This window comes from Protopterus annectens, chromosome 7.part0 (genome assembly GCF_019279795.1).
Source record: "Protopterus annectens isolate FY-2018-M chromosome 7.part0, PAN1.0, whole genome shotgun sequence".
NCBI classification, from domain to species: domain Eukaryota; kingdom Metazoa; phylum Chordata; order Ceratodontiformes; family Protopteridae; genus Protopterus; species Protopterus annectens.
Window position 1 is genome coordinate 714,850,186 of NC_056739.1, and position 25,802 is coordinate 714,875,987.

A 25,802-nucleotide genomic window follows, 5' to 3' on the forward strand; every position below is an offset into this window, starting at 1 on the left:
AGGATTTTATTCTATAGCAGTGCTAAGAGGGGTATTCTATTCTGTGAGCGAAATAAAGTCCAGTAGTACCCTCTCTCAGACATGTGCTTTTCTGGGTGTGGACTGAATACAGCAGCCAGATGGCCTTAAGCCTTAGGGTTAAGGAGATGTTAGCAGTCAGTTTGCATAATGGCTTTTCAAGGAGTTACTTCTTCCAGGGCAGGTGTTGATTCTAACAGACAACACAACTGAAAAACACTCTACTACAACCTTTGAGCCTGCGGCTACTGCTTTGCTTATGGCAGTAGAGCCCTTTTTTTTTTCCATAAGGAGATAGGGTATCTTTCATTACTAATCCTTATCAGTCTGCCTTGACCCGGCGTCAGCCATATACTTTGGGTATTAGGGCCGACTTTTCCTCACCCTGTTGCACATTAGACCTTTTCACTGGTCCCTGTGTTTCCAGTGGAACGAGCAAAATCTGTCACTGTCCAAATGCATCTCGTGTTTTACACAAACTGCTTCCAGTGGTGACTGTGTATGTTCAACCTGACCAGGTGCAACTTCTGCCAAGTGTTGCAATTCACCATCACTACAATTGATGCTGCTACCCTATGGTGGTGAGGGGAAGCATTTTCAGGGCCAGCCAGGGCAGAGCGTGTGGTCTCTGCAAAAGTTGCAAATCCATTTCAGTGTGCTGAACGTTCAAGCAGTTGACTCATTTTTCAAGCCTTCCGACCAGTTCACACAAGATCCAGTGGACATGTGGCTCCCCCCACTGCTCCTGATAACAAAGACCATCCAGAAAAACGAAAAAGCTACACTATCAATTGAGTCTAATAGCCACCTTTTGGCTGTACCAGGTATGGTTCCCTACTGCTGACTCCATGACTTCATATATCATAGACAAGCTGCATTGCATAAATCCATTCAGTCCTCTGCTGACTTGCCTATCAAGGAAGGCATCACCAAGGTATCGTAGGTTATCAGGATGGCTTTTTCTATGCTGTACATGGCAAAAATTCCACATTTACCACTGGGACTTGTAAAAGTCCTAACCTTCTCGCAGAGATGAGCCATCAGAAAAGCTACAAGGAAAGAAGAGACGCACATCACCATCTCTGTGGAACAAAGTGGTCTGAATCCCAGGTGAGTCCCACCAGGGAAGGTACTGCTCCGTAAAGGTACACTTAGTCAAATTTGTACTTGGGATTCCCAGGACATGTCCATTGCCTTAGTCAGTCAGTAAAGCTTTCCTCAAGGGCACCTTATTTTCAAAAATCCACAGTGAGGGACCCACTGCCCCCAAGGAACCTTATCTTCATTTTAGAAGCCCTCACATAGCCACTCTTTGAATCAGCTTTGTACCTTGTCTTGGAAAACATTTTGTGGCAGTTACTTTGACTAGAAGGACTTTCAACTTACAAGCCATAACTGTTAAGTGTAGCCCCCCCCACACACACACATTTTGTATTCCAGAGCAAGGAATGTACTCCAAACAAAGTCATCCTCTGTGCCCAGAATAGTAGCAGAGATCAACTTTAAATCAAGTAATCAATCTTCAAGTTTCTTCCCTTTCTCTGTTGACAGGGGAGAATGCCTCTTGCATTACAAAAATGTCCTTAGAATACTATGATTCTGGGTAAGAAGAACATCAGGGTACAGAAATGGTGACCAGTCTGTTTTTTTGTACCCCACAAAGGAAAGGCATTCGGGCATCCAAGATGACCATATTGAGGAGGTTATCGGAGTGCATAAAATTTTGCCATCTCAATGTTGGTAACACTGTCCACCCTTTCACTGCTTATTCCACCAGAGTACTGTCAATTTCCGCAGTGTTCCCTGGGAATACTTCTACGGACAGTATTTGCACAGCAGCCACATTGTCTACCCCCAACACCATCAACTGGGCATTACTTCCATAGTAAGGTCATCTTTTGGCTCTGCTTTTGTCAAAGAAATGCTATTATGACTATGACTATGACTACCTTGGTAGAGGCTGCGATCCCTGATAAAATCCTCCAAAGCTAGTTACGAAAACAAAATCGCCACTGATTCTAAAGACTATCACAAAGCATTCTATAGCTATGTCAAGAATCTCAATGGCAAAACACAGATCTGCTCTGAGTTACAGCACAATGGCACTAAATGTACAGATCCAACTGATTGCCAACATCCTGGCAGATAGGTTCAGTGCTAACTTTACCCCCTCTCACCCCCTAAAGGGCCTATCTGTATACTGGAAGAATGCAAAGTTCCTGTAATCATGGCTGCACAGGTAAAAACCACACTCTCCAAAGCCAAGAACACAGCATCCTTGGGACCAGACAACATCCCAGGCTGCATTCTACACGAACTGCAGAACAAACTGGCACCCCACCTAAGTACCATGTTCAATCATAGCCTCATCTCAGGCTTTGTGCCCGTTGAATGGCGCACAGCGACTGTTATCCCACTCCACAAGGGGGGAGCCACCACAGATTCCGAGAACTACCGCCCCATTAGCCTGACTAGCCTGGTCTGCAAGGCCATGGAATGTATCATTATGAAACTTATAAACAAAGACATTGGCAATCTCCAAACTCTGGACCCCACCCAGTTCGGGTTTGTAAAAGGCAGATCATGTCTCTTAAACATGATAGACTTCTTTGAAGCAGTCACCAAAGCCGTAGATGAGGGTAAGGTGGTTCACACAACCTGTCTAGATCTTGCCAAGGCTTTCCACACCATCCCCCACTCTGAAATTATAGATAAACTCACTAAACTAGGTATAAATCCCTATGTCACAAGATGGGTTGCCAACTGGCTCACTGACAGAACCCACACTGTGAAAGTAGCAGACTCCAAATCTGACTTCAGACCAGTGACAAGTGGAGTACTACAGGGTTCAGTCCTGGATCCTTTCCTGTTTGGTATCTATGTCTCTGAAGTACAGGCTAACACAGAAGGTCTTTGGCTAACGAAGTTCGCAGATGACTGCAAACTAGGAGCCATAATTGAAACTCGTAACTATGTGGACAGCCTACAAAAGGGCCTCACTGAGAGAGATGCCTGGTGTCAAAGCCATGGCCTCAAGCTCTATGCCAAAAAGTGCATTGTCATCCCCTTTGGTACAAACTCTGTACCCATGAACTACAACATAGGCGGTAGTATACTTAACACCGAAAGTGTGATAAGAGACCTTGGGACACAGGTTGACAATAGTCTCTCCTTTGATAATCACATCGCCACAGTAGTCAGGAAATCCTCCTACATGGCACACCTCATCACTAAAGGTTTGTCATCCAGAAAAAAAGAGGTCATTATTCCCCTCTACTCATCACTCATTAGACCCATTATAGAGTACAACGCCCCTTTTGGTATGTACCTCACAAGACTTCTACAACTGGAAAGGCCGCAGAAATACCTCACAAAGAGGATTACTGGCCTCAAACAGATGCCCTACGCAGACCGTCTTGAAAAACTCCAGCTTTACTCTGTCACATATCGCCTACTCAGAGATGATCTCTGCCTAACATACAAAGCTATGTCAAACCCAGAGCTGTTGGACATGCTCCACTTAAAGAAATCCCAATCCCTCCGAGCTACACGCTCTAGGGACCTAAACCTTGTCACCACAATAAACAGAACATGCCGGATGGATAGATTCCTGACTCAGAAACTTCCCATACTCTGGAATAAACTACCTATCTATATCAAACAAAGGTCCTCATTAGCACTCTTTAAGAAAAATCTTGATGACTGGATGGGAAATAGGAAATTTACCCCGGGGATCACTTCTGTGGCTCTGCTAGACTGTGGCACAGGAAAATAATTTTCTTGGGTGGCAAAAGCCAGGGTACCTTTTTGGCTGGGCTTGTATAGGCCCCAGGGCCAATAGCCTAGTAGCTACCTATGAACACACAAAACTCTAAAATGATGGCTACAAAAGCATACTATACATAAAACTCCTAATTGGTGCTCATAATATACTATACCCCAAGTAGTTCACCTGACATACGGTTACCCAAGGTATAGTAAAATACAGACAATAAAAACAAGCGCAAAAAAATATATATATCCATCACTTCACCATGACTACTTATTAAATACTGTAGTCTATTCAGTACAAAATGCCATCAAAGAAGTTATATATTATAGATTCCTATCTCATTAGGCTTTTTAATTTTAAAGTACAAAAAATAGAATACACTTCATTAAGCCCCGGGAAAAGGCAGGCAGTGGTACGTAGTTGCCAGAGTAAATCAAGTCTCTCCAGGAGAAGTGAGTCTGGTCCCCCTCGGCCATCAGAAACAGTAGAATCAATTGCTCTAAATTTAAATTTATGGTCAGAAAACTCATTAATGTGTCTAGCCAGGGAACTCTCTTGTTTGAGCCTCCTAATCTGATAAAAATGTTCATAGACCTGCTCCATAAGTCTTCTTTCGGTTTTACCGATGTAAAACGCGGGGCATTGTTGACATTGAGCATCATACACCACAGATTTAGATTGGCAATCTAGTTTGGAGATGAATTTGCACACCCTAATAGTAAAGTTCTGTCCCATGTCCATGTATTGACCATAATGACACATAACATTTAAACATACCTTTCCTGTTGGAACTGATGGAATCATTCTGTTCCAAGAGGCTCTTTAAATTCTGTCCTCATTTGAAGACCACACGAGGTGGTCCTTGAAGTTTCTGTCTAATTACCGAGTCATTACTAATTAACTCCCAGTTTTTATGGATAATACTAAAACTTTTGTGGCTATTGATACTATACAGGGTAATCAGGCTGAACCAACCAAAAGAACTCGTATCCTGACCTTCCCTATCGTGAATGTTCGTCATGGGGTCAAGTCTAACCTTATGTCCCAGAATTGGTTTATAAAAGCCAGTTGATCTCTTCTCTTGAACCTCAATTATCAGTTTATCCGGGTATCCTGTCTTGGTAAACATCTCCCTGAGCTTATTGCATTCCACAGTAAAATCATTATCTTTGGAGACAATATGAGCTGCCCTAACTAACTGACCCTTGACCACAGATCCTTTTTGGTGCAGGGGGTGGCAGCTACTGAAATGCAAAAATGTATTAGAGTATGTCTCCTTTCTGAAAATTCTTGCTATATAGCACTCATTGATTTTATCTTTGCTCAGGTCACAGTCTAAGTACTCGATTCTGTCAGTATTAAAAGTGTACGTAAATGTCAAGAATTGTGCTGTAGAATTAAAATAAGAGATCACTTCACTCGCCTTCCCCCTCGCCACCTTCGATAATCATAAAAATATCATCTAGGTAACGTGTATAGAAGTGAATCTGACTGGAAATTCGTTGGTTCTTTCTAATAAATTCCTGCTCCCAGTATGCCATCACAAGATTGGGGAAGCTGGCTCCACAAGGGGAGCCCATAGCCACACCTATTTTTTGTAAGTAATACTTGTTATTGAAAGTAATGAAATTATAAGACAGAACGATGTCCAACAATTCCTCTATTAGAGAAGTTTCTGACACAGGTGCTCCCTTACTACGTAACATAAAACTAACCCATTCGATACCTTCCAAATGAGGTATCGACGAGTACAAATCCTTAACATCCACTGTCAAGAAGTTAAGATTTCTTTTTCAATTTTAAATTATTAATGTTGAGAAGGAACAACCACGAATCCTTACATATTTGACTCCCCTGGGAGACATACTTTTTGAGAATCTGATCAACTACCTTAGCGCGGGGGTAAGTTTTACTATTCCTGGTGTCCACTAGAGGTCTCATAGGTGGGTCACTGACATTCTTGTTGGCTTTTGGGATCCCAAATAAAATTGGGATCCTGGGGGCTGGCATACTTAAAAAAATTTAACAGTTCGATATCAATTCTGGCCTCAATAATGATACCCCAGCATATTGTTGGTTGTGAGCACATGATTTTTACCTTTGATTATTTAATGGATGTTGTTTAGAGCTGGTTTTATCTGAAGAAAGTCCCACAATTACGTGGGACGAAAAGCTCTTAATAAAACAGTTGAGCTACCTTATTTTCTGTGTGGCTTTTGGAGTCTTCTTTGGCAGTCCACCTTGTTTCAGTAGTTTGATTCCTTTTTTCTTGAGTTTTTTGTGTTAGTACGTACTCTCAAAGCGCTGTTCAGGAAGTCCCACCCTGCCAAGTTCGAAAAAGATTTTGCTCCAGTATGTTCTTGATTCCCATAAAGGATGGCCCTTGGAGGCCCATTCTAGATCTTTACCACCTCAATACCTTTTTGAAGGTTCCCACCTTTTGAATGCTAACATTATCCTTCTTCCTCTCATTCCTCCCCAGGCCTTTATGGTGTCATCAGACATCAAAGATGCCTACCTTCATATCCCCATTCACCTTCATTTCAGTAAATTTCTTTGCTTTTCTATTGCATCCTCACATTTTCAGTTGTGTGCTTTGCCTTTTGGACCATCTACAGCTCTGAGGGTCTTCACAAAATAGTTAGCTCCTGTCATAGCCTTCTGCAGACTACAGGGCATGCTGATCTTCCCTTACCTAGACAACCTTCTCCTCCAGTCCCCTGTCCAGACACCCTTCAGGAGAATCTCTCCTTCGCGGCGTCTCTCCTGGAGAGACTAGGATTCACGATCAACTGTCAGAAATCTGCCCAGATTCCTTCCCAAGACCACATTTTGCTGGGTTGCAGGATTCAAACAGATAGGATGCTAGCCTCCTTACCTCCAGAAAAGGTCCTGTCCCTAACTTCCTATTTCCAGGACCTCTTTCTCCTCCAATCCCTGACTGCCAGGGAGTTTCCATGCCTCTTGGGGTTCATGGCCTCCATGATCCTTATGCTCCCTTTAGCCAAGTTACACATGAGAAAAGTCCAGTGGTTCTTGAGGACAATTTGCGTGCAACTGTTTCATCCTTTGGACTTTATCCCACTCCTACCTTGCTTGAAAAAGAAGTTAAACTGATGGATACTTCAAGTTCCAAGGAACCCAGGTCTACCCTTACAACCACCTCTCCCCACTCAGAAGCTGTACACAGATGCTTCAGACTTAGGATGGTGAGCAGCACTGGAATCCTGGAAGATCAGAAATGTCTGGTCTCCAGGCCAAACAGTATATATAAAGGAGATAAGGGTCTTGATTTTCACCCTTCAAACCTATGCTTTCTCCAGGGATCCTTGGGTGGTTCGCAGTACCTCGGCTGTCTGGCATGTCAACAAACAGGGAGGGACAAAGTCTTATCTCCTGTGCAGACTGGCTTTACAGACCTGGGAGTTAGCTTTGCAGAGTCAGCTCTCCTTTCAGGCTGTCTACATTTCCTCGACTCAGAATTTTGTAGCAGACACGCACAGCAGATCCGTGATTCAATCCCACAAATGGTTGTTATACAGGGATCGGTTGCTGGATATGGTCCATCAGTGGGGTATACCTCAGATAGATCTCTCTGCCTCCCCATGAACAGACAACTTCTGAACTTTTATGCCAGGGTCCTACATCCCTTGGCACGGAAGGTGGACACTCTAGCTTTCTCTTGGAAAAGGATGTTTCTGTATGCATTCCCCCCTTCCCACTTCTCCAAAAGGTTCTGCTGAAAATTCATTGGGAGCGACGAAAAGTCTTGCTGGTGACTCCCTTTTGGCCAAGACAGCATTGGTTCCCCCTCCTCCTGCATTTAGCCAAGGGCAGTCACCACAAGTTACCCCATAGAATGGACCTCCTCACAGGACAAGGGAAGTCTAGTACACCCATATATGTCAACTCTAAGTCTGACTCTATGGGTGATGGGGTTTGATTCCCTTCAGACACTTTTTTTTTTCTAAGGATGTGCTTCAAGTTCTGCAGGAGGCCATAAAGCCCACAATGAGGCAATCATGTTTCCAAATGGAAGAGGTTTTCCATCTGGTGTCTCAAAAAGGACTTAAACCACTGTTTGTGGATGTCCCGGTGGTCTTGTCTTACCTTAATGAAGAGTGGGCTGTCGCACTCCTCAGTTAAAGCCCATCTTTCTGCTCTCTCTACTTGTCTGCCTATGTCTCCCCCTTTAGGTTCCAGGTTGCAAGTCAAACTCTTTTTAAAAGGTGTCCTTCATGTCAGACCACCAAGGAAACCCGTTCCCGCATCTTGGGATCTCAATTTTCTTCTAGAGAAACTTACCCTGGCCCCCTTTGAGCCAGCAAGTTCCTCTTCTCTCAAAATTGCACCTGGAAAACCAATCTTCTCATGGCCATTACTTCTGCCACAAGAGTTTCTGAGTTACAAGCTCTGATATCTTCCATAGGTATAGGGTCTCCTTATGCACTAATCCTTTTTTATTCCTAAGGTAGTTAATGAGTTGTCTCTCAGTCAGTCTGTCAACCTTCCAACCTTTTTCCCTTCTCATCAATCCTCCTGTGAGAGGATTCTGCATACTTTAGACATGCATAGGAAACTCGGATACTATTTGAACAAAACAAAACCTATTTGTAAGTCTGAATGCTTGTTTATCACCCAAGGGTCCTGGGTCAACCTATTTCCAAGCAGACTATATCCTCTTGGATTTCAAACGCTGTCTCCTTCTGTTATATTGCCAACAGATAGAATCAATCTTCTCCATTTAGGGCACATTCTGCTAGGACAGTGTCTTCCTCTGGAGCTTTCTAGGGTTGGACACTTGCTCTGCTTGGCAGCTATCTGGTCTTTTGTTCATACCTTCACTAAACACTATAAACTAGATGTCATTTTCACACCCAGGGCTGTTTTTTTCCAGAGCTGTTTTGCATGACTTTGTGAAGAATGCTTTTGCTCCTCTGCCAATTCTTCCTCTGTACGAGCTTTGGTACTCTCCCTCATGTTATGGATACTGCAGCATATGAATAGAAGGACACAGAATAATTGTGTAAAATCTTACCATAACCCTAGATGTCCTTCTCTTCTATATGCTGCAGTATTACTTTCTCTCCCTGCCTTCCCCCCTAATGCTTGCCTGGCCTCTGGTGGCATGTTTTCCTCACCTAAGATCAGGCTGGTGCTGTTTGTGGCATTCAGTTCTGATGCTGGTACATGCTGACGTTCACTTTATACCTGGCGTCTCTTTATGGTTGATATACGTTTGCTGATGTGCAGCATCACAGGTACCTTACAGTAGCTTTAAACTTTTGTATTCTGGCTGGACGTACAAGTCACACAGTGGTGCACTCCCTCATGTTATGGATACTGCAGCATGTAAAAGATAAGGACATCTATGGTTATGTTAAGATGTTACACCTGTTTTATTTAAAGCGACTGCAGGCTGGGGCACTAGTTTTGCTAAATTGGATTCGACAAATGGCTCGAGGAACCATCAATCATATAGGACAGATATTGATGGAAAGATCTAATGTTGAGTACATAACTACCATTTAATAAACAGAAGATAAGACCACACACTTTTGTTAAGCAGAAATGATGACTTAATACAAAAACACACTAAGTCTAAAATGGTCTTATAATTCACCATGTATTCTAAAATGGTCTTGTAATTCACCAGATATAGAGTTCGCACTTGGAATACAGATACATCAAATGCATGCTTCTACAATTTTAAAGCAATTTAAAAGATTTATTTTAAGTGATTAGAAGGTGTTGGCTTTTCAAGAGAGGAACTGTGGGAAAATTATCCCATTCAGATGCTTGCATTTATTCAAAAACTATAATTCATAATCAACTTGTGACCAAGTATCTCATGAATTGTTTACAAACTCTTATAACTCAGATTCTGGTATGTATCATAATGAGTAATTTGTAACATCAACTCTGTAAACCTAGCAGTAGTGTGATATATATAAATGTATCTAAATTCTCTTGTATAAAGAAAAAGTTGTTGTTGTTGTTGTTGTGTCTTTCGGCTTTTAACAGCCCAAAAAAATATATGCATAAGAAAAACAACAGAATGTAAAGTTTAGCCGTCATGTGAGTCTTTGCTCCGTACAAACCAAGTCTTTTGTCATACTTTAGTATAAGTTAGCAGAAGTATAAATTTGTAATTTCCAGGGAATCATATTAGATGTGCAGTTTTTTGTAGTCAGCACTATTACAGTCAACAGCCTTAACTGCCAGGTAATGACACTTCATTAGTTTTATTTATAGCTGGATAATGGTGATTTTACTTAACAAACCAGTACTCACAACTAGTCCATTCTCATCTTCAGACATAATGTTTAAAGAATTAGAGAAATAGTAATGCAGCAAAAACTGCAAATTAGGTTGTGTCAGAGCAGGCACAGTACGCACACAACAAAGGAAGGATTTTTTTTTCATGGTCCACCTGCAAACCAATTTTGGTAGCTGTTATATTTCCTAGTTGAAGTGGACACTATATGTCCTGAAGCTGTAAACCTTTGTAACTCATTGTAAGATGTTAATGCATAGCAGCGAACTGCTGCAAGAGTAGTTTATAAGGAAATAGATCTTTGATGTATGCAGTGTGGATTTTCACAGTAAACGTCACCATTTTATAAAATGAATTCAAAGATCATAGAAGGCTTTTTTTGTGAGATCTGGCAAAATGCCAACACTATGTACTTGTCAATAACTACTTTTATAAATTAGTGTAGGTCAGTAATGAGTAATTTGATCCTTAAATATTAGAATATAACTTTATCCAAGCTAGTGCAGGAAAAATAATCTGAGTGAGAAACCAATGGTTGCATGCCATAAAAACAGATTTAAGTTGAAGTGGGTTGGTACTTTGCAGAAATTATCAATAATACAAATGCTGCTTGTGTTTGCTGCAGTGTATTATTGTAGAACCGTTGATTTCTACACACCCACTAGTGAGACTATCTTAACACAACTATAGGTGTAATATTTGAAGACTTTAGGTTAGTGCTGTTAACACACAGAAATTTAAAAGGGTTTAGGGTTGCCAACGTCTTTGTAATAATTTTAAATGAGTGACACTGTATGATATGAAACTGCTGTTCTGTGCGCAGTTCTTTTAAGCAAGTAGCAATTAAAATCTTTACATTTGCAATTTATATTTTGCTTGTGTTGAATCTAAAAATGAATTGGAGGGAAAGATTTTACAGTACTGAGTTGGTCAAGTAAAATGCAGAAAAAGGGCAGTGAGGACCTCATAGCGTTCTTGCCCTAGACGGAAATATTGTTATGCAGATGCAGATGTTCTTCATGTTTCACTGTTGCAGTCATCACATTTGGCTTATCCCTGCCAGGCTAGCCCTCAGCCGGCCCGAATGCCAGCGACTTAGTATTTCTGCGTCAGTTGCTTGGACTGACATCAGGTCATCAGTAGTATAAAGTAAGGCAGCTGACGCCATTACATCAGTCTTTCTTGCCGTGGAGCCCGAAGCAGAAGCAGTTCGCACGAGTGCCGGTTGGCCTCTACCTGAGTTTTCGGCTACCGAATTGAAGTTTAAGTCTTCGAAAGCTAAGTACCCCATTGGAGATCCTTTTTTCTTGCACTAACCAATGTCAGAAAAAGTTAATTGTCTCACCTGTGAAAAGCAAATACCACATCGAGACTTCCACTCTTACTGCGTCACTTGTTTAGGCCCAGACCACAACATCCCTCGTTGTCGCTTCTGTGCTTTGTTCAACACCAGAACTATCCATCATTGGGCCCTTATTGTAGCTAGATATTTTTGCTTACTGTCCTCTAATTCCGATATGGCTTCGGTAAGCCATCCGACAGCAGATATTCCGAAAAAATGTAAAGATAAAGACAGAGACAGACTGCACTAGTCCAAACCTACCAACGATGCTTCCAATAAGCTAGTCGTCAGTTCTCCGGTACTCAGTGAGGCCCTTTCGCAGCCCCTGATGCTCACTTCAGTTGATTTGCAGGCCGCTACCAAGACCTTTTCGGAGTCTGGTATGCTGCAAAACTCTTCGACTAAGGATCCTGCTGTTGTCTCTACCTTGGATGGGTCCGGAGCCGCTGAGCAGGCACCAGCTTCCGAGGAAGTCCTTCACACTACCAAATCTCGACACAAACCCATCTTCTTTCGTGACTACCGTTCTTTCAAAAACGGCCAAGTTTTTTAGACCCAGGGTTCGCACCACACCCAAGAAACCAACGACCCACTGTCAGGCACCTGCTACCTTGCCTCAGTCTCAAATGCTTAAAATGGTGGAAGACCTTATCATGTTGATCAGGGGAAGCCAAGCTACCTCCTCCAAAAAGAAAAGAGATCTGTCCCCTGTAGTTCTGTTTGAGCAAGAGTCAGATAAATCTGATGCATCTGACTATGAAGACCTGCAACTCCTCTCTACTTATGAGGATTCTGATGCAGAGGACTCCATTCCTTCAGCCTCTCCCTCAGAGGATTTTTTCTTTGGGGAAACCCTGCATACTCTAAGGGAGTATTTACAATGGGAGAGTTAGGACTACCCTCAGTCTAAAAAGAGACTCGGGGAATTCCTAGATCTTCCACAACACAGACCCTTGGCTAGCCCCAGTCCTGGATGTTGTGGAGGATGTTTTACTCGAATCTAGCTTGACTCCTGACGCCCTACCTCCTGATCCCAGAAAACCAGACAGGTACTATAGAGTCCCTGACTCACACAAATATCTTTTTAAAAATCCAACAGCTGACCCTGAGGTCATTTCTCAAGGGCCAAAAGGGGATTAAAGCAACCTCTGCTAAGAATCCTACCCCCTCAGACAGGGATTCCCAAGCATTGGACAGATGGGTTAAAGTATACACCTCAGCCACTCTTGCTATCAGGGCACTAAATTGTCAGTTCCATATGCTGAAATTTCAGCAACATACTATGGAACTCCTTAAACAAAAAATGTCTTCCTTTCCTGCTTGGACAGAATCTAAAGATTTACAAGAATTAATGCATTCTGCAAGTCAAGTAACTAAACACACATTGCACTGTGGTTTTGAAGCCCTAGAAGCTTCTTGCAGAGCAGCAGTCACTGGATCTGTCATTAGAAGACATGCATGGCTTAAGGAACAACCCCTGCCAGACCATGTCAAATCTAAATTGTTGGATGCCCCCTTGCACAAGGATAACTTATTTGGCACCAAGGCAGAAGAGGTCTGAAAAAAAGATGGAAGAAAAAGCAAAATCTATGCAGACAGTCAAGGATTTCTTACAGGTCCAGCCCCCTAGGTTCAGCAGACATTATCCCTCCAAGCACTGGTCCTTTCCTGCTCTGAGTAAACCGGTCCAGCCTAGGCCCCGTGGAAACAGACCCCCCCCCCCTCCAGACAGTAGCCCCAGGGAATGTGGAGATCTAAGCAGTGGACTACCTCCTCTTCAAAACCAGGGAGTTCTAAGCCACCCCCTTATGGTAAGAACTCACAATGACTTACCTTAACTCCTCCCACCCCCCGCCCAACTTCATTTACCCCTAGGAGGAAAATTCTCCCTTCACTCAAGCACCTGGGCCATCATTACCAAGGACCAATGGGTTCTGAACATTGTGTTTCAGGGATACAAATTTTCCTTCCACACCCTTCCATTCCCAAAAGAGTTCCCAGATCTACCACCAAATCATTGGGCAGAGGTTCAAAAGCAAATCCTTTCCCTGCTCTCTGTGAGGGCAGTAGAGTGCGTTCCTGCAGAACAGATAGGCCAAGGCTTCTACGCCAGACTTTCTGGTGCCAAGAAAAGAGGGCACCTGGCAGCCCATCCTTGAGCTATCCATTTTAAACACTTTCCTGGTGATCCCAAAATTCAAAATGCTCACCCTCCAGCAGGTTCTTCCCATACTCTCCAAGGATGCTTGGCTAGCCACCCTGGGTCTAAAAGAGGCCTACCTCCACATTCCTATCAGCGAATCATGCAGGAAATACCTCTGCTTCAGGGCAGGATCTCAACACTTTCAGTTCTCTGCACTTCCCTTTGGCTTATCTACTGCCCCCAGTTTTCACAAAATGTCTAGCTCCGGCCATTGCCTTTTGCAGACAAAGAAATATCCAAATTTACCCATACTTTGACGACTGCCTTATTCAGGCAGACAGTCAGGAAAAGCTGCTCAAGCACCTGGCCTTTGTAAAGACCCTACTAACCTCCCTGGGGTACACAATAAACGAAAAATCCACACATTTAAAAGAAAATAAGCTTGCAACCTGTTTAAGTGATTGTGATACTTGATTAGCTTGTAAATTGTCATCTAACTTTCCTTGACAGTGTCTGTGTGAGAGAGTTTACAAGGCATGTATCATAATTAATGGTTTGTACATTGACAAACTGTCCTCCCAAATATAATCAATTTCCCCTGCTACATTTTTTCGTGGGCGCCTACTCTTTCAAGATAAAAAGTGTTAAGCATAAAACATAATGGGTCGACTGCCCAGTCCCACACCCTACTTAATCATCACTGTAAATGTTGAGGGGAATTTTTTCCCAACCAAACATGATGCTATGCACGTAGGTAGATGCGCGGCCAAACTAAACCAAGAAAACGACAAAAGGCCAGCAATAAACGGTCCTGGAGTATAAAACAATTATAACCAATACATAAGCATGGCTTGAAATAATCCTTTATTAAACAGACCGGTTTCGGCAACAAATGCCTTCTTCAGTATATCAAGATAATAAAAGCCTTGATACACTGAAGAAGGCATTTGTTGCCGAAACCGGTCTGTTTAATAAAGGATTATTTCAAGCCATGCTTATGTATTGGTTATAATTGTTTTATACTCCAGGACCGTTTATTGCTGGCCTTTTGTCGTTTTCTGGGAATTTTTTCCCCCCATTTTCATCTTGTACTGGGTCATCCTCTTCCATTTGTACTTTGCATTTCATCACTACCTTTTAAACCTTTTACTCTGTGTGATCAGAAAGTGTTATTTGCAGTAGTACACTTTTGTATGTACTAGATGTCCTTGTGTTTTACTGATAGCTTGTTATTTTTGTGTTAACAAAATTGCTATCCAATGTTTTTCTTAAAAAATATTTTGAGAATCAAATGATCTCTGTAGCTTGAAATCTGATATTAAATGGCTTTACTGAATCTTTGTATGTTTTCTTTCTGTGAGTAGTAAAAAAAAGTCTTTATTCCTTAGCTTGAGATAGTTTTCCTCCTAATTAACAACTTTAAAAATAACTTTTCCTGATGGAGAGTACAGGTACAATAAATTTGAATTAAGCATTGTCAACTTTATTTTGAAGCAAATTGTTTATATGAACATATTTGACATTTTATTGACTTATAAACTTATTTTAAAGGAATCTTCGACGGATCCGCAAGTGTCAACGTGGAAGGGAGCAACAGGAGAAGGATGGGAAGGAAGGCAGCGCTAAGAAATCCATAGAAAATGTGGAAAGTTTGGATAAGATGGAATGCAAATTTAAGTTGAACTCTTACAAGATGGTCTATGTGGTGAAATCTGAGGATTACATGTATAGAAGGACAGCATTGCTAAGAGCCCATCAGGTGAGTTTACTTGGATTTTAAACCTGTAAAGATATACACAGCCTATGATTAGTGTATGGAAAAGAAAGTGGTAGAAAGTACAGCTAACTAATGTTGGAAGGCATCACATTCTTAAGCATACTTCTCTCTTGTAATATCACTGAGGAGGTGAAAGGAGATTAATCCTGAGACAGTGTCACATGGCTGTGGAGGATGTGTTTTCCCCTGGAGCGCACCATCTCTTCATGTGCATGCATATACACTTGTAGGAGTCGTCAGGCAGTGGGTACTGTGATACATCGTCCACACTTACACTTGTGACTCAGCCAATGTGCATCCCCAGTATCCACCAGGGTTCATCTGCACCAAGCACATGTACCTCCCCTGAGTTGAACGAGCCAGTGTAAAATGTTCAAGCCCACCCAAACCATTAATCAAACTCTGGTCACAGTCAGAGCATTATTGCTATGCACCATGGAACCAGGCTACTTCTGACTTGTTTCTTGATGTCTTGTATCAGAATTGCCCTCAAGTTTGAGAGCTGTTCTGTCTTTTTTAAAGGATAACTTAGGTAGCCTACCATCACATACATATATTGTGTTGTAGGAAATGTTCTCCTTCTGCTGTCTTTAACTGAACTTCCCTTAAAGTGACTCACCAACTGAATGGCTGTGTCTTGAAAAAATAACTGATCTCCATCCCCAAAATTCTCTGCTGTTTCCTGTCACAGGCTATCTTTCTAAGAATCTATGGAAACTTTTTTGTAGTAAAGTAGAGCATTTTTTTGCCAGCATTCATGCAATTCATTTAGGTATATCTGTAGAACTGAACATTCCTTGTGCCTTTTATGTTTAAGGCACCAGCATTTTATTGTGTGCAGCTACCACAGATATTGCAGTCTGGGTGTGATGTGTTCAGATATTGCTTTTAGAGTGCTCTGCGTGCCTTTTAGTTGGAGGTGTTGGTTTGGATGCAGTACATCTCTTCTGGTCACCTTTCTTCTCCGGGGAATGCCTCTTTATTTTCCTGATTGAAAGAATTAGCAAAGTAGTAGCAGTGTCTGTCCATGGGGGTCACTCTACAAGTTGAATGCAATTTGTGAACTGGATACAGGCACTATGAACTAACATCGGGTGGCACGGTGTCAGGGAGAATTTTTTGGGCTAGGCTTATAGAGGCTCCAGGGCCGTTGGCCTAGTACACACCTATGAACCTAAGAACGCAAGTTTGTCTTCAGGACCCACAATAAAGTTGATATATATAATATACTTGCATATTTGTATATTATTCCTCATCTTGATATACCTTCACTTTTGTAGTTATGCTGAATGTCTGTATGTTTTTTTTTTTTGCTATAGTGCCCTCAGAAAACAATAGAAAGCTACTGCTGACGAATGTTTGTCTTCCATCCAGACTTGAAAAATTTTGATGTCACCCAGTTATGAGTTATGTTACTCCCAGTGCTAGGGTTATTATCAGGAAGCTTGGCTGTAAAGGGAAGTGTAGCCTCACTATCTTTAATACTGTTTTTTTTTTTTTTTTGCCACTGAAGTAAACTGTCATCTGCTTAATTTGAAATTTATTGGTCACTTCTTGTCAAGAGAGGGCTAGTTAATTTTTGCCCTTTTTTGCCTTTAATTCCTCCAAGTGTCTACTAATCATTTTTGTATGGAAGTTTTTCATTTTTAACTACCCCCCCTTCCCAATTTCATGTGCCTATCCTACAGACCAGTCTCGGACCTTGCCCTAATGGAACTGCTGCATATCTGCAAGTCAGATCCACTCTAGGGATCTTAACCTAGCCTTCAACATTAACAGGACATGCTGGAGAGACAAATACATCTCCCAGAGATTGCCACTCCTCTGGAAAAAAAAAAAACTCCCATTTCACGTAAAACAGAGCTCCTTAATGACCCTGTTTAAACATAATTTAGACAACTGGATGGGAGACTGTAAATTTACCCTGGGGGTGTCACCTTTGTCCCTCTTGGATAAGGGTAGTCTGTGCTGGTCATAGACTCTCACTACAAATATAGACCATACAACTTGGTCAATAAGGGAATAAGCGTATAAAACATGGCTAGGCTTATAAAGACCCTAGGGTCACTAGCCTAGTAACCACCTATGAAACTATGAACCTATTTCCACTTAGGTTTCCCTGATGAAAAACATGATGGTAAGTAGCCGTAAGCGTTGTAATTCAGTTAATAAAAAAGACATAACTTGAAAGAACTAAAAAACTGAAGCCTCCCTTATGGAAGACATCAGACTAGCTGTCTAAGGCATGCCTACCCCTCCCCTATAGCACAGGGGGAGGTAAGTTATCCAGTAGTGCAAGGTCTCCTGTGAAGTCCAGGAGAAGACTAACAGAGTCCCTGAGACCTCATCATAAATACTGAGATATAGAGAAACCTTACCAAAAGAAAAAAAAAACATGATTAAGGAGTTAGCAGATGAAGAATCTGAGGCTGTGATGACCCGTACAGTCCCACCAAGGTATTCTAGTAAGACGTGCATACATTTGTTGCAGTCCAGCTTCATGTTATTTTGGTCTCTCTATCCTCCACGAAATCCTTTTAGAGGCAAATAGTGGACTGGCCAGCCAGGCCTCAGAATCTAACATATTTGTACACCACAGCCCAATGCTGGTCATTAGGTGTCTCTGTAATCTGCCTGTCTTCACAAGTTCAAGGAAGTCCCTCTCTTCCCCCACAGCTTATAATATTCATTCTTAGAGTTTTAGTTAATGTGGCAGCAAAAGGGGGTGACAATATATAAGATGTCTGGAATCCTGTCTCTGACTTAAGTGCTGTACAGATGTCTGCGAGGTTTGCAGAATATGCAACAACACTACAGAGGTCTGCTTCCTTTCTGACCAAGATCCCTACCTTGTCTGCTTCAAGGGTAGAAACCCAAACTAAATGGAAAAAAGAACCTTTCTTCAGAAGATTCCTCTGAGAGGTAGAAGAGGTGGATCTGGTCTAATTAAATCTGATCCACTCTTCCTCAGGTACGACACAGATAGTGGCAGTACACTACTCCATCCCCCCAGGCTCCCCTCTGAGGCTGGTCCCTTAGGGGGAGGCTTTTACTTTAAATGAGTGAACATTTCAGATGGGAAGAGAGGTCAAAGTAGTACAGTAGTAGAGTAGAAAGCATCTCAGATGTGCAACACCCCTTCCCATACCCTTCTTTGTATCCTAATTCACAATGTCCTGTCCCCAGAAATGCCTGGCAAGTTTTGCAGGGTGCAACATTATTGCCAGTATCTTTTCAAGAACCCTGCGGTAGACCCTAGACCCATCTGCCAGAAACTTAGGTTATACTGGTAGCTCAGGTGCAGGGAGGAGCCAGCAAAGGGGGTGGGAACTCCACATCTCTGTGGAGGGAAGGTGGCCGCATGTTAGTTCAGTGAGGGGAACGCAGAGAAGTATGAATATTGCACCTTACTCGTTGCTTACTGGGAAATCTACATTTGCCGAAGCACACCCTTGGAAGCTGCAGAGAGAGGGAAGTTAAGTGCATAACTGTAAAAAAAAAAAAAAAAAACCCTTCCTGTACAGTAAATGATGGCACTGTTCTTAGTACACAAATATCACTTTTCAGACAGCCATTAAGATGTTTTATGCTTTCTTGCTGGCATCCTTGCAATGAGAACATTTTTGAATGACTTATCCCCAATCCCTGGTGGGGTGGGGTGGGGGGCAAGTGAGCAATGTTACAGAGGTAGCCCGCACTTCCTTCACCTTACAAGTGTGTGCTTCCTCACACACACACTGAAAGTTACCACCCATTGGTGTCTTCCTAAGTCTACTACCCCCCCGCCTGCCCTGCTTCATCACCATCCCTCTTGCTCTGAGAGATTGTGGCAGTATGAGTGTCTGGCTTCACTTTCCCTTCCTCCTAGAATAGTACCCCCCCCCCCCCCATTCTCCCTGCCAACCTCCAGTCAAACTGGTTGTTTGGGCTGTAGTTAGGGCTTTCTGTTTCTGCCACCAGTGCAGACAAGTAGGTTTATGGATGGAATTTGACAGTGTCACTTTAGCTGTCATTCATGTAGTAGAAATCACTTGTCAAACCCATATATTACAGTTTGTTTTAAACTAAAGATTTAGCCAAAGTTATCTTGGACAGTTCTTTGAGATAGGATGGTTATGCTGCCTTGACCTGCAGTGAAAGTGAGCAGATGTGATGAGATGCGAACTAGACTTAAAACAGTCCATACAACTAGCAACAATAAGAAAATCAAGACCACTGGTTTAGATCCAAAAGTATTTTATTCTCTAGCGCCTCAGTACAAAACCTTCCAGGAGTTGCAAAATTCAGCTATAAAAATGTGCTACCTTTTATACAAAAAACACAAACTCAATCAATAATACATTAATGTTTACCTACAGTAGCAACATAGGTGATATCTGTAATGTTGTACAGAATAACTGGAACATTCTGACTAGTGATGAAGGGCTGAGTGCTATAGTAGGTTGTAGACCTAACTTCAGATATAGAAGAAACAAGAATCTGAAGGATTTGTTATGCAAAGAAAGGCTAAGTAGTCAAAATACAGTGGCAACAATAACGACGGGCACATTCCCGTGTGGGAGGTGCAAAGCTTGTGGCCACATTAATAAGAAGACTAACTTTGATCATCCTGTCACACATAGACAATTTGTGTTAAAAGGGAGGGCTACCTGTCAAACGACAGATATAGTATATTTAGCTGAGTGTAGCCATTGCCCTAGTTTTTATGTAGGGAAAACTAACCAGATGTTAAAGACAAGGATATTACAGCACCTATCTAGCATTAGGAATGGGGATGTGCATAATGCTTTGAGCAGACATGTGATGGATAATGCAACACACAAATTCACTTTCAGGGCTATAGTAAACATAAGGCTTACCACTAGAGGGGGTGATGTGAAGCATTTGACAGAATTAGCAGAATCCAGATGGATCATTGAGCTTATGGCCAATCGTACACCAGGTTTAAATGATGTGATACCTGTTAAGCCCACCCTTCAAAAAAGGCGGGCTTTTTACTGAATCCTATTGGATATGCACTAGTTTAAAAGAAGGGGTCGTTTTATTGTAATTTTATCTGATGAAGGGAGAAGTCCCGAAAGCGCTCATCTTGTGTTTATGTGCAATAAAGATTTTAAGGAATAGCAGTGTCCTTGCTACGTTTTTTGGTGCATTATAATTTTCAACAAATACTTGCTCTAAAATACAACCTTGAAGCATAGGAAATCACTGCCATGTACAGCTCTAAAATGACATGCCAAAATCTTGTCTTCCTTTTGATTTTTATGTCCCTGATATGTTCCATTGACCTCACTTTAAAACTTATTTTTGTCTCACTAATATAAAAGAATCCACATGGGCATCTTAAGGCATAAATAACCTCCTTGGAGTTGCATGAAAAACAATCCCCTAGGTACATATTTGATTTTATTCACATATTCAAAGGAACATGTTATATATTTGCAAATAGAACGATTGTTGCATTTATAAGTGCCCATAGATGTAGGACAAATACTTGTTACTTTTTGTTAAGACAAAATTTCCATGAACAAGCATGTCCTTTAAACTTTTTCCCTATTTGTATGACATAATCAGGTGCTTACTTAAAATTTTACTCAAATCCCTATCCTTGTGGAGAAAATTCCAATAATATCTTACAATACTACTAACTTCTTCACTCTGAATGATATATATGTGCTAACAAAATACATTTGTTCATACTTTTCACCAAAAAGTGACAAGTGTTTGTCCATCATCTATAGGCACTTATGCAACAGTTGTTCTATTTGCAAGTATATAATATGTTCCTTTGAATATGTGAATAGGTTCATAGGTTGGTACTAGGCTATCGGCCCTAGGGTCTATACAAGCCTAGCCATAACAATTCCCTGTCTATTTCTTCCCACAATATTTACTTCCCTGGACCCGTCTAGCAGGGTGACTGACGTGATCCCTGGGGTGAATTTCCTATCTCTCATCCAGTCGTCAAGGTTCCTTTTGAAGAGGGCCAAAGAGGCGCTCTGCTTGACATGTATGGGCAGTCTGTTACAGAGTGTGGGGAGTCTCTAGGTCAGGAACCTATCCCTCCAGCATGTTTTGTTCATTGTGATGACAAGGTTTAGATCCCTTGAGCATGTGCCTCTGGGGGATTGGGATTTCTTAAAGTGTAGCATGTCCAACAGCTCTGGGTTTTACATGGCCTTGTATGTTAAGCAGAGATTGCCTCTGAGTAGATGATATGCGACAGAGTATAGTTGGAGTTTTTTTAGGCTGTCAGCATAGGTTATCTGCTTTAGGCCTGTGATTCTTTTAGTGAGGTATTTCTGCGGCCTTTCCAGTTGTTGCATATGTCTTGAGAGGTACATTCCAAACGGGGCATTGTATTCTGTAATGGGTCTAATGTGGGATGAGTACAGTGGGATAAATGACCTCCTTTTTTCTGGATGAAAAGCCCTTAGTGATGAGGTGTGCCATATAGAAGGATTTCCTGACTGTTGTGGCGATGTGGTTATCGAAGGTGAGACCACTGTCCACCTGTGTCCCCAAGTCTCTTATCACACTTTCGGTGTTTAGTGTACTGCCACCTATGTGGTAATTCACTGGTATATGTTTTTTTCCCCAAAGGGGATAACTATACATTTCTTGGCATTGAGCTTGAGCCCATGGCTCTGGCACCAAGCATCTGTTTCTGTAAGGCCCTTTTGTAGAATATCCACATCATTTGGGGATTCAATAATGGCTCCCAGTGAACTTTGTTAGCCAGAGTCCCTTAGTGTTGGCCTGTACGTCAGAGAAGTAGATGCCAAACAAGAGCAGTCCGAGGACTGAACCCTGAGGTACTCCACTTGTCTGGAGCTGGATTTGGAGTCTGCTACTTTTACAGTGTGGGTTCTGTCAGTAAGCCATTTGGCAACCCATAGAGTGACGTAGGTATTAATGCCCAGCTTAGTAAGTTTATCAGTGATTCCAGAGTGGGGGATGGTGTCGAAGGCCTTGGCAAGGTCCAGATAGGCTGTGTGGACTGCCTTACCCTCGTCCACAGCTCTGGAGACTGATTCGAAGAAGTCAGTCAGGTTCAGGAGACAGGATCAGCCCGTCAGTCAGGTTCAGGAGACAAGATCAGCCCTTCATGAACCCAAACTGGGTGGGGTCCAGTGTTTGAAGGTTGCCAGTGTCTTTGTTTATAAGTTCCATGATAATACGTTCCATGGCCTTGCAGATTAGGCTCATCAGACTGATGGGGCGGTAGTTCCCAGGATCCAAGGTGAATCCCCCTTGTGGAGTGGGATAACTGTAGCTGTGCACCACTCAGTGGGCATGAAGCATAAGGTGAGGCTATGATTAAACATGACACTTACGTGAGGTGCCAGTTCGTTTTGTAGTTCATGTAGTACACAGCCCGGGTTGTCGTCTGGTCCCATGGATGCTGTATTCTTAGCTTTGGACAGTGCGTTTTTTTACCTGTGTGTCTGTTATTACTGGAATTTGGCAATCTTTTGGTATTGAGATGGGCTCTTTAGGGGGTGAGAGGGGGGTGAAGTTGTAACTGAATTGATCTGCCAGGATATTGGCAATATCCTTGGGATCTGTATATTTAATGCCATTCTGTTGTAGCTCAGAGCAGATCTGAGCATTGCCATTTAGATTCTTGACATAGCTATAGAATGGCTTGTGGTTGTCTTTGGAATCTTTGGCAATTTTATTTTTGTAACTAGCTTTGGAGAATTTTATGAGGGATATTAACTTCTTACTGTGGCTGGTAAGGGAGTTTTTTGCATCCTGGGATTTTCCTCTTTTCTGCAACAGTTTCTTCCTTTTGTTGTAAAGTTTGTTTATGGCAGGGGACCACAGGATTGACTTCCTTTTTTTGAAGGAGAGCATCTTGGTTCTATTTGGGATGGCACGATTCATGCACGAGTGGATGTGCTCGTACAGTGACTTAGTGTAGGATTCAGCAGTCGAACTTTCAGTTCCCGTTGCATGGGTGTCATGAAGTTTGTCACTTCTGACTTGAGTAGCATAAAGTTGACTTTGGAGAAGTTTTTTACGGAGGTTTCTTTACTGGTGGGTGGGGGAGGGATGTGGATGTCGAGCGTGATTAGCTTATGGTCAGACCTGACCAACAAGGGGCTGACCATAGGTGTGGAGCATCGATTTCCCATGTTGGTAATAGCCAGGTCTAGGATATTGGAGCCCCTGGTGGGACTATGGATTAGTTGATCCAGGGCATTGGAATTTATGAATTCCAAGAACCGTTGGGCAAAGGTGTTGATACATGAGTAGTTTTTCCAGTTAATGGCAGGGTAGTTGAAATCACCCAGTATTAGGGTGTTTGATTGTATCTTAATATTTTCCAGTATGTTTAGAAAGGTGTAGTAAGACTCTTGGGGCATGGTGGGGGATCTGTAGCAAGCTACAGTTTGGATAGTGTTAGTTGCACCTGGAGAATTTCAGACGCATTGTGTTGGGCAACTAGCCTGGTGGTATGAATATCCTTGGTGAATATGGGCACTCCTCCACCTTTAGTGTTTCGGTCCTGGTTTGGTGGCCGAAAAGTGTGGTAAGAGTTGTAGCCTGGTATTGCAGGGGTGCTCTCTTGAGCCTTGAATCAGGTCTCAGTTACTGCACAGATGTCGATGTTCTCCGTTTTTAGGAGTGCCTCGAGAGAGGGCATTTTGAGGTTTAGACTGCTAGCATTGAGTAGCATTACCTTCAGATTTTGCATGCTTGTACCTGTTACGGTGGTGGTTTTGTCCTTTGAACTTTGCCTAAAAAGGCACTATAGGGGTGGCAAGAGCCTTAGCCAGTAACCTGAATCCCAGGGGGCAACAGGTGCAAACCATCTCTGGCAATGCATCATGGTCTGTCAGTCATGTCATCCCAGGCAAACCGATACTGGATCCCCTTTGAATGACACCAGAAGCTTAGCCAATTGTTGAAGTCAATCATTTTGTCCTTATACTGTGGTATCATTCTGGGCGAAGGCAGGATGCTACTCAGGGCTAGGGTCATACCTTCCTGTGCCACATGATCCGAGAGCTCTTCCTTGTCTCTCTTCATGTAGTTCAGGAAGGTACGTATCAAGTCATTTACTCCAACATGGACACTGACAGAGTCATATTTGTACTTGTTGTGGAGTGACTTGAGTGCATACGTTATGTGACGGATCCTAGCACCTGACAGGCATCTGATTGTAATTTTCTCCTTGTTCAGCCTGGTGAGTGGGACATCAGTGTACCCGACTAGAGAGTCACCTGTGACTAAAGTGTTTGGTATGTTATCTTGCCTTAGGGGCTGTTGGGTGGCACACTGGTGTTGTGCGCTATGTGACACTTTGGTTGTGATTGGTGTTTGCATTTCAGCTTCGGAGGTCCTTGTTGCTTGAGGAGGTTACTGTTAAGAGCCTCCGCATATGAGGGTTTAGTGTTGCTATGTGTGGGTGTTGGTGGTGTGGGTTTAGAAGGGCTATGTGTTGCTTGAGGTGTAATGCAGGTGTTAACCTTCTCCTCTTGACTGTCTAGCACAATCTTGGGTGGAGAGAGCTTTGCTTCCAGTTTGGCTATGTAAGTGCATCTCTCGCAGGTTGTAGTGTTGGGTGGTATAAGGAGATGGTTGTCTGTGTACATGAGGCTATTGCTGCATTGCTCCAGTATTCCCAGATTCACCAGGTGGACAGGAGAAATCACCGGAAACTGACTCTTGGACATGCCTGGTTTAGTGCTTTTTTTGTGAAGTACAAGAGCTGTTTTCCCTTACCTTAGCAAGGTACTTTGCAGTTATAGACTGTTTAGTACCTATGATTAATGCCTCCTTATTAACAAGGAGAGTTGAGTGCTTGTATCAGTTTAAGGCTTCCTAGTGCTTTCCAGCAGGTTTTAGAGCAAGTGTTGGTCACAAGGATGCTTAAAGGTAAGATGAAAAAATACTTTATCTTAAACACTGCTGTGTGCACTAGAGGATTTAGTTGTGAAAGTAGGTAACTTAGGTTTTACCTGTCTAAAAAGGTAAGTTTTAGTGGAGAGTCACTGTTTTTAAAACAGCAAGATAGATTGAAAGGGGTTGGTCACTTTTGTATTCTGGTACTATGGAATACAGTAGTATGGCCAATAAATTTAAATAGTTGAAGGGGAGTGATTTCACAAAATGATAATTTTGCACTTGCACAAACCAGTAAAAGCAGAGAGGAAATGAGATATATGGTCAAATTAACATAAGGGGCAGGCAACTAGAAAGACTGTGGTGTTTAAGAACACAGCAGTGACTGGGTGGGAGAGTAGGGAAAATGTCCCTTTTCAAGTTTTAATATGCAGTTAAAAGCAGAATACAAGTAAAACACAACGTAAAGAAAACAAATCACAGTATTCAAAATAGAAAAAGGCAGTAAAGTAATACAGAATACAACAAACAAAAAGCAAGCTAACCTTTCCCTCACAGCAAAGTGTAGCAGAGTCTGGGTGAGCCTTTCTAGTAAAGCTCTGAAATGTTTTATTTTAC

General features: G+C 42.2%; 1 protein-coding gene across 1 annotated transcript in view; it reads left to right on the plus strand.

The window, feature by feature from the left end:
* LOC122806648 (paired amphipathic helix protein Sin3a-like) overlaps positions 1 to 25,802 on the plus strand; it is a 1,265,677-nt gene that overhangs the window by 1,217,962 nt on the left and 21,913 nt on the right. The window contains exon 16 of the mRNA XM_044077239.1: positions 15,104 to 15,311. Within this exon, the coding sequence (XP_043933174.1) occupies positions 15,104 to 15,311 (208 nt within the window). The remainder of the gene's footprint in view (positions 1 to 15,103; positions 15,312 to 25,802) is intronic.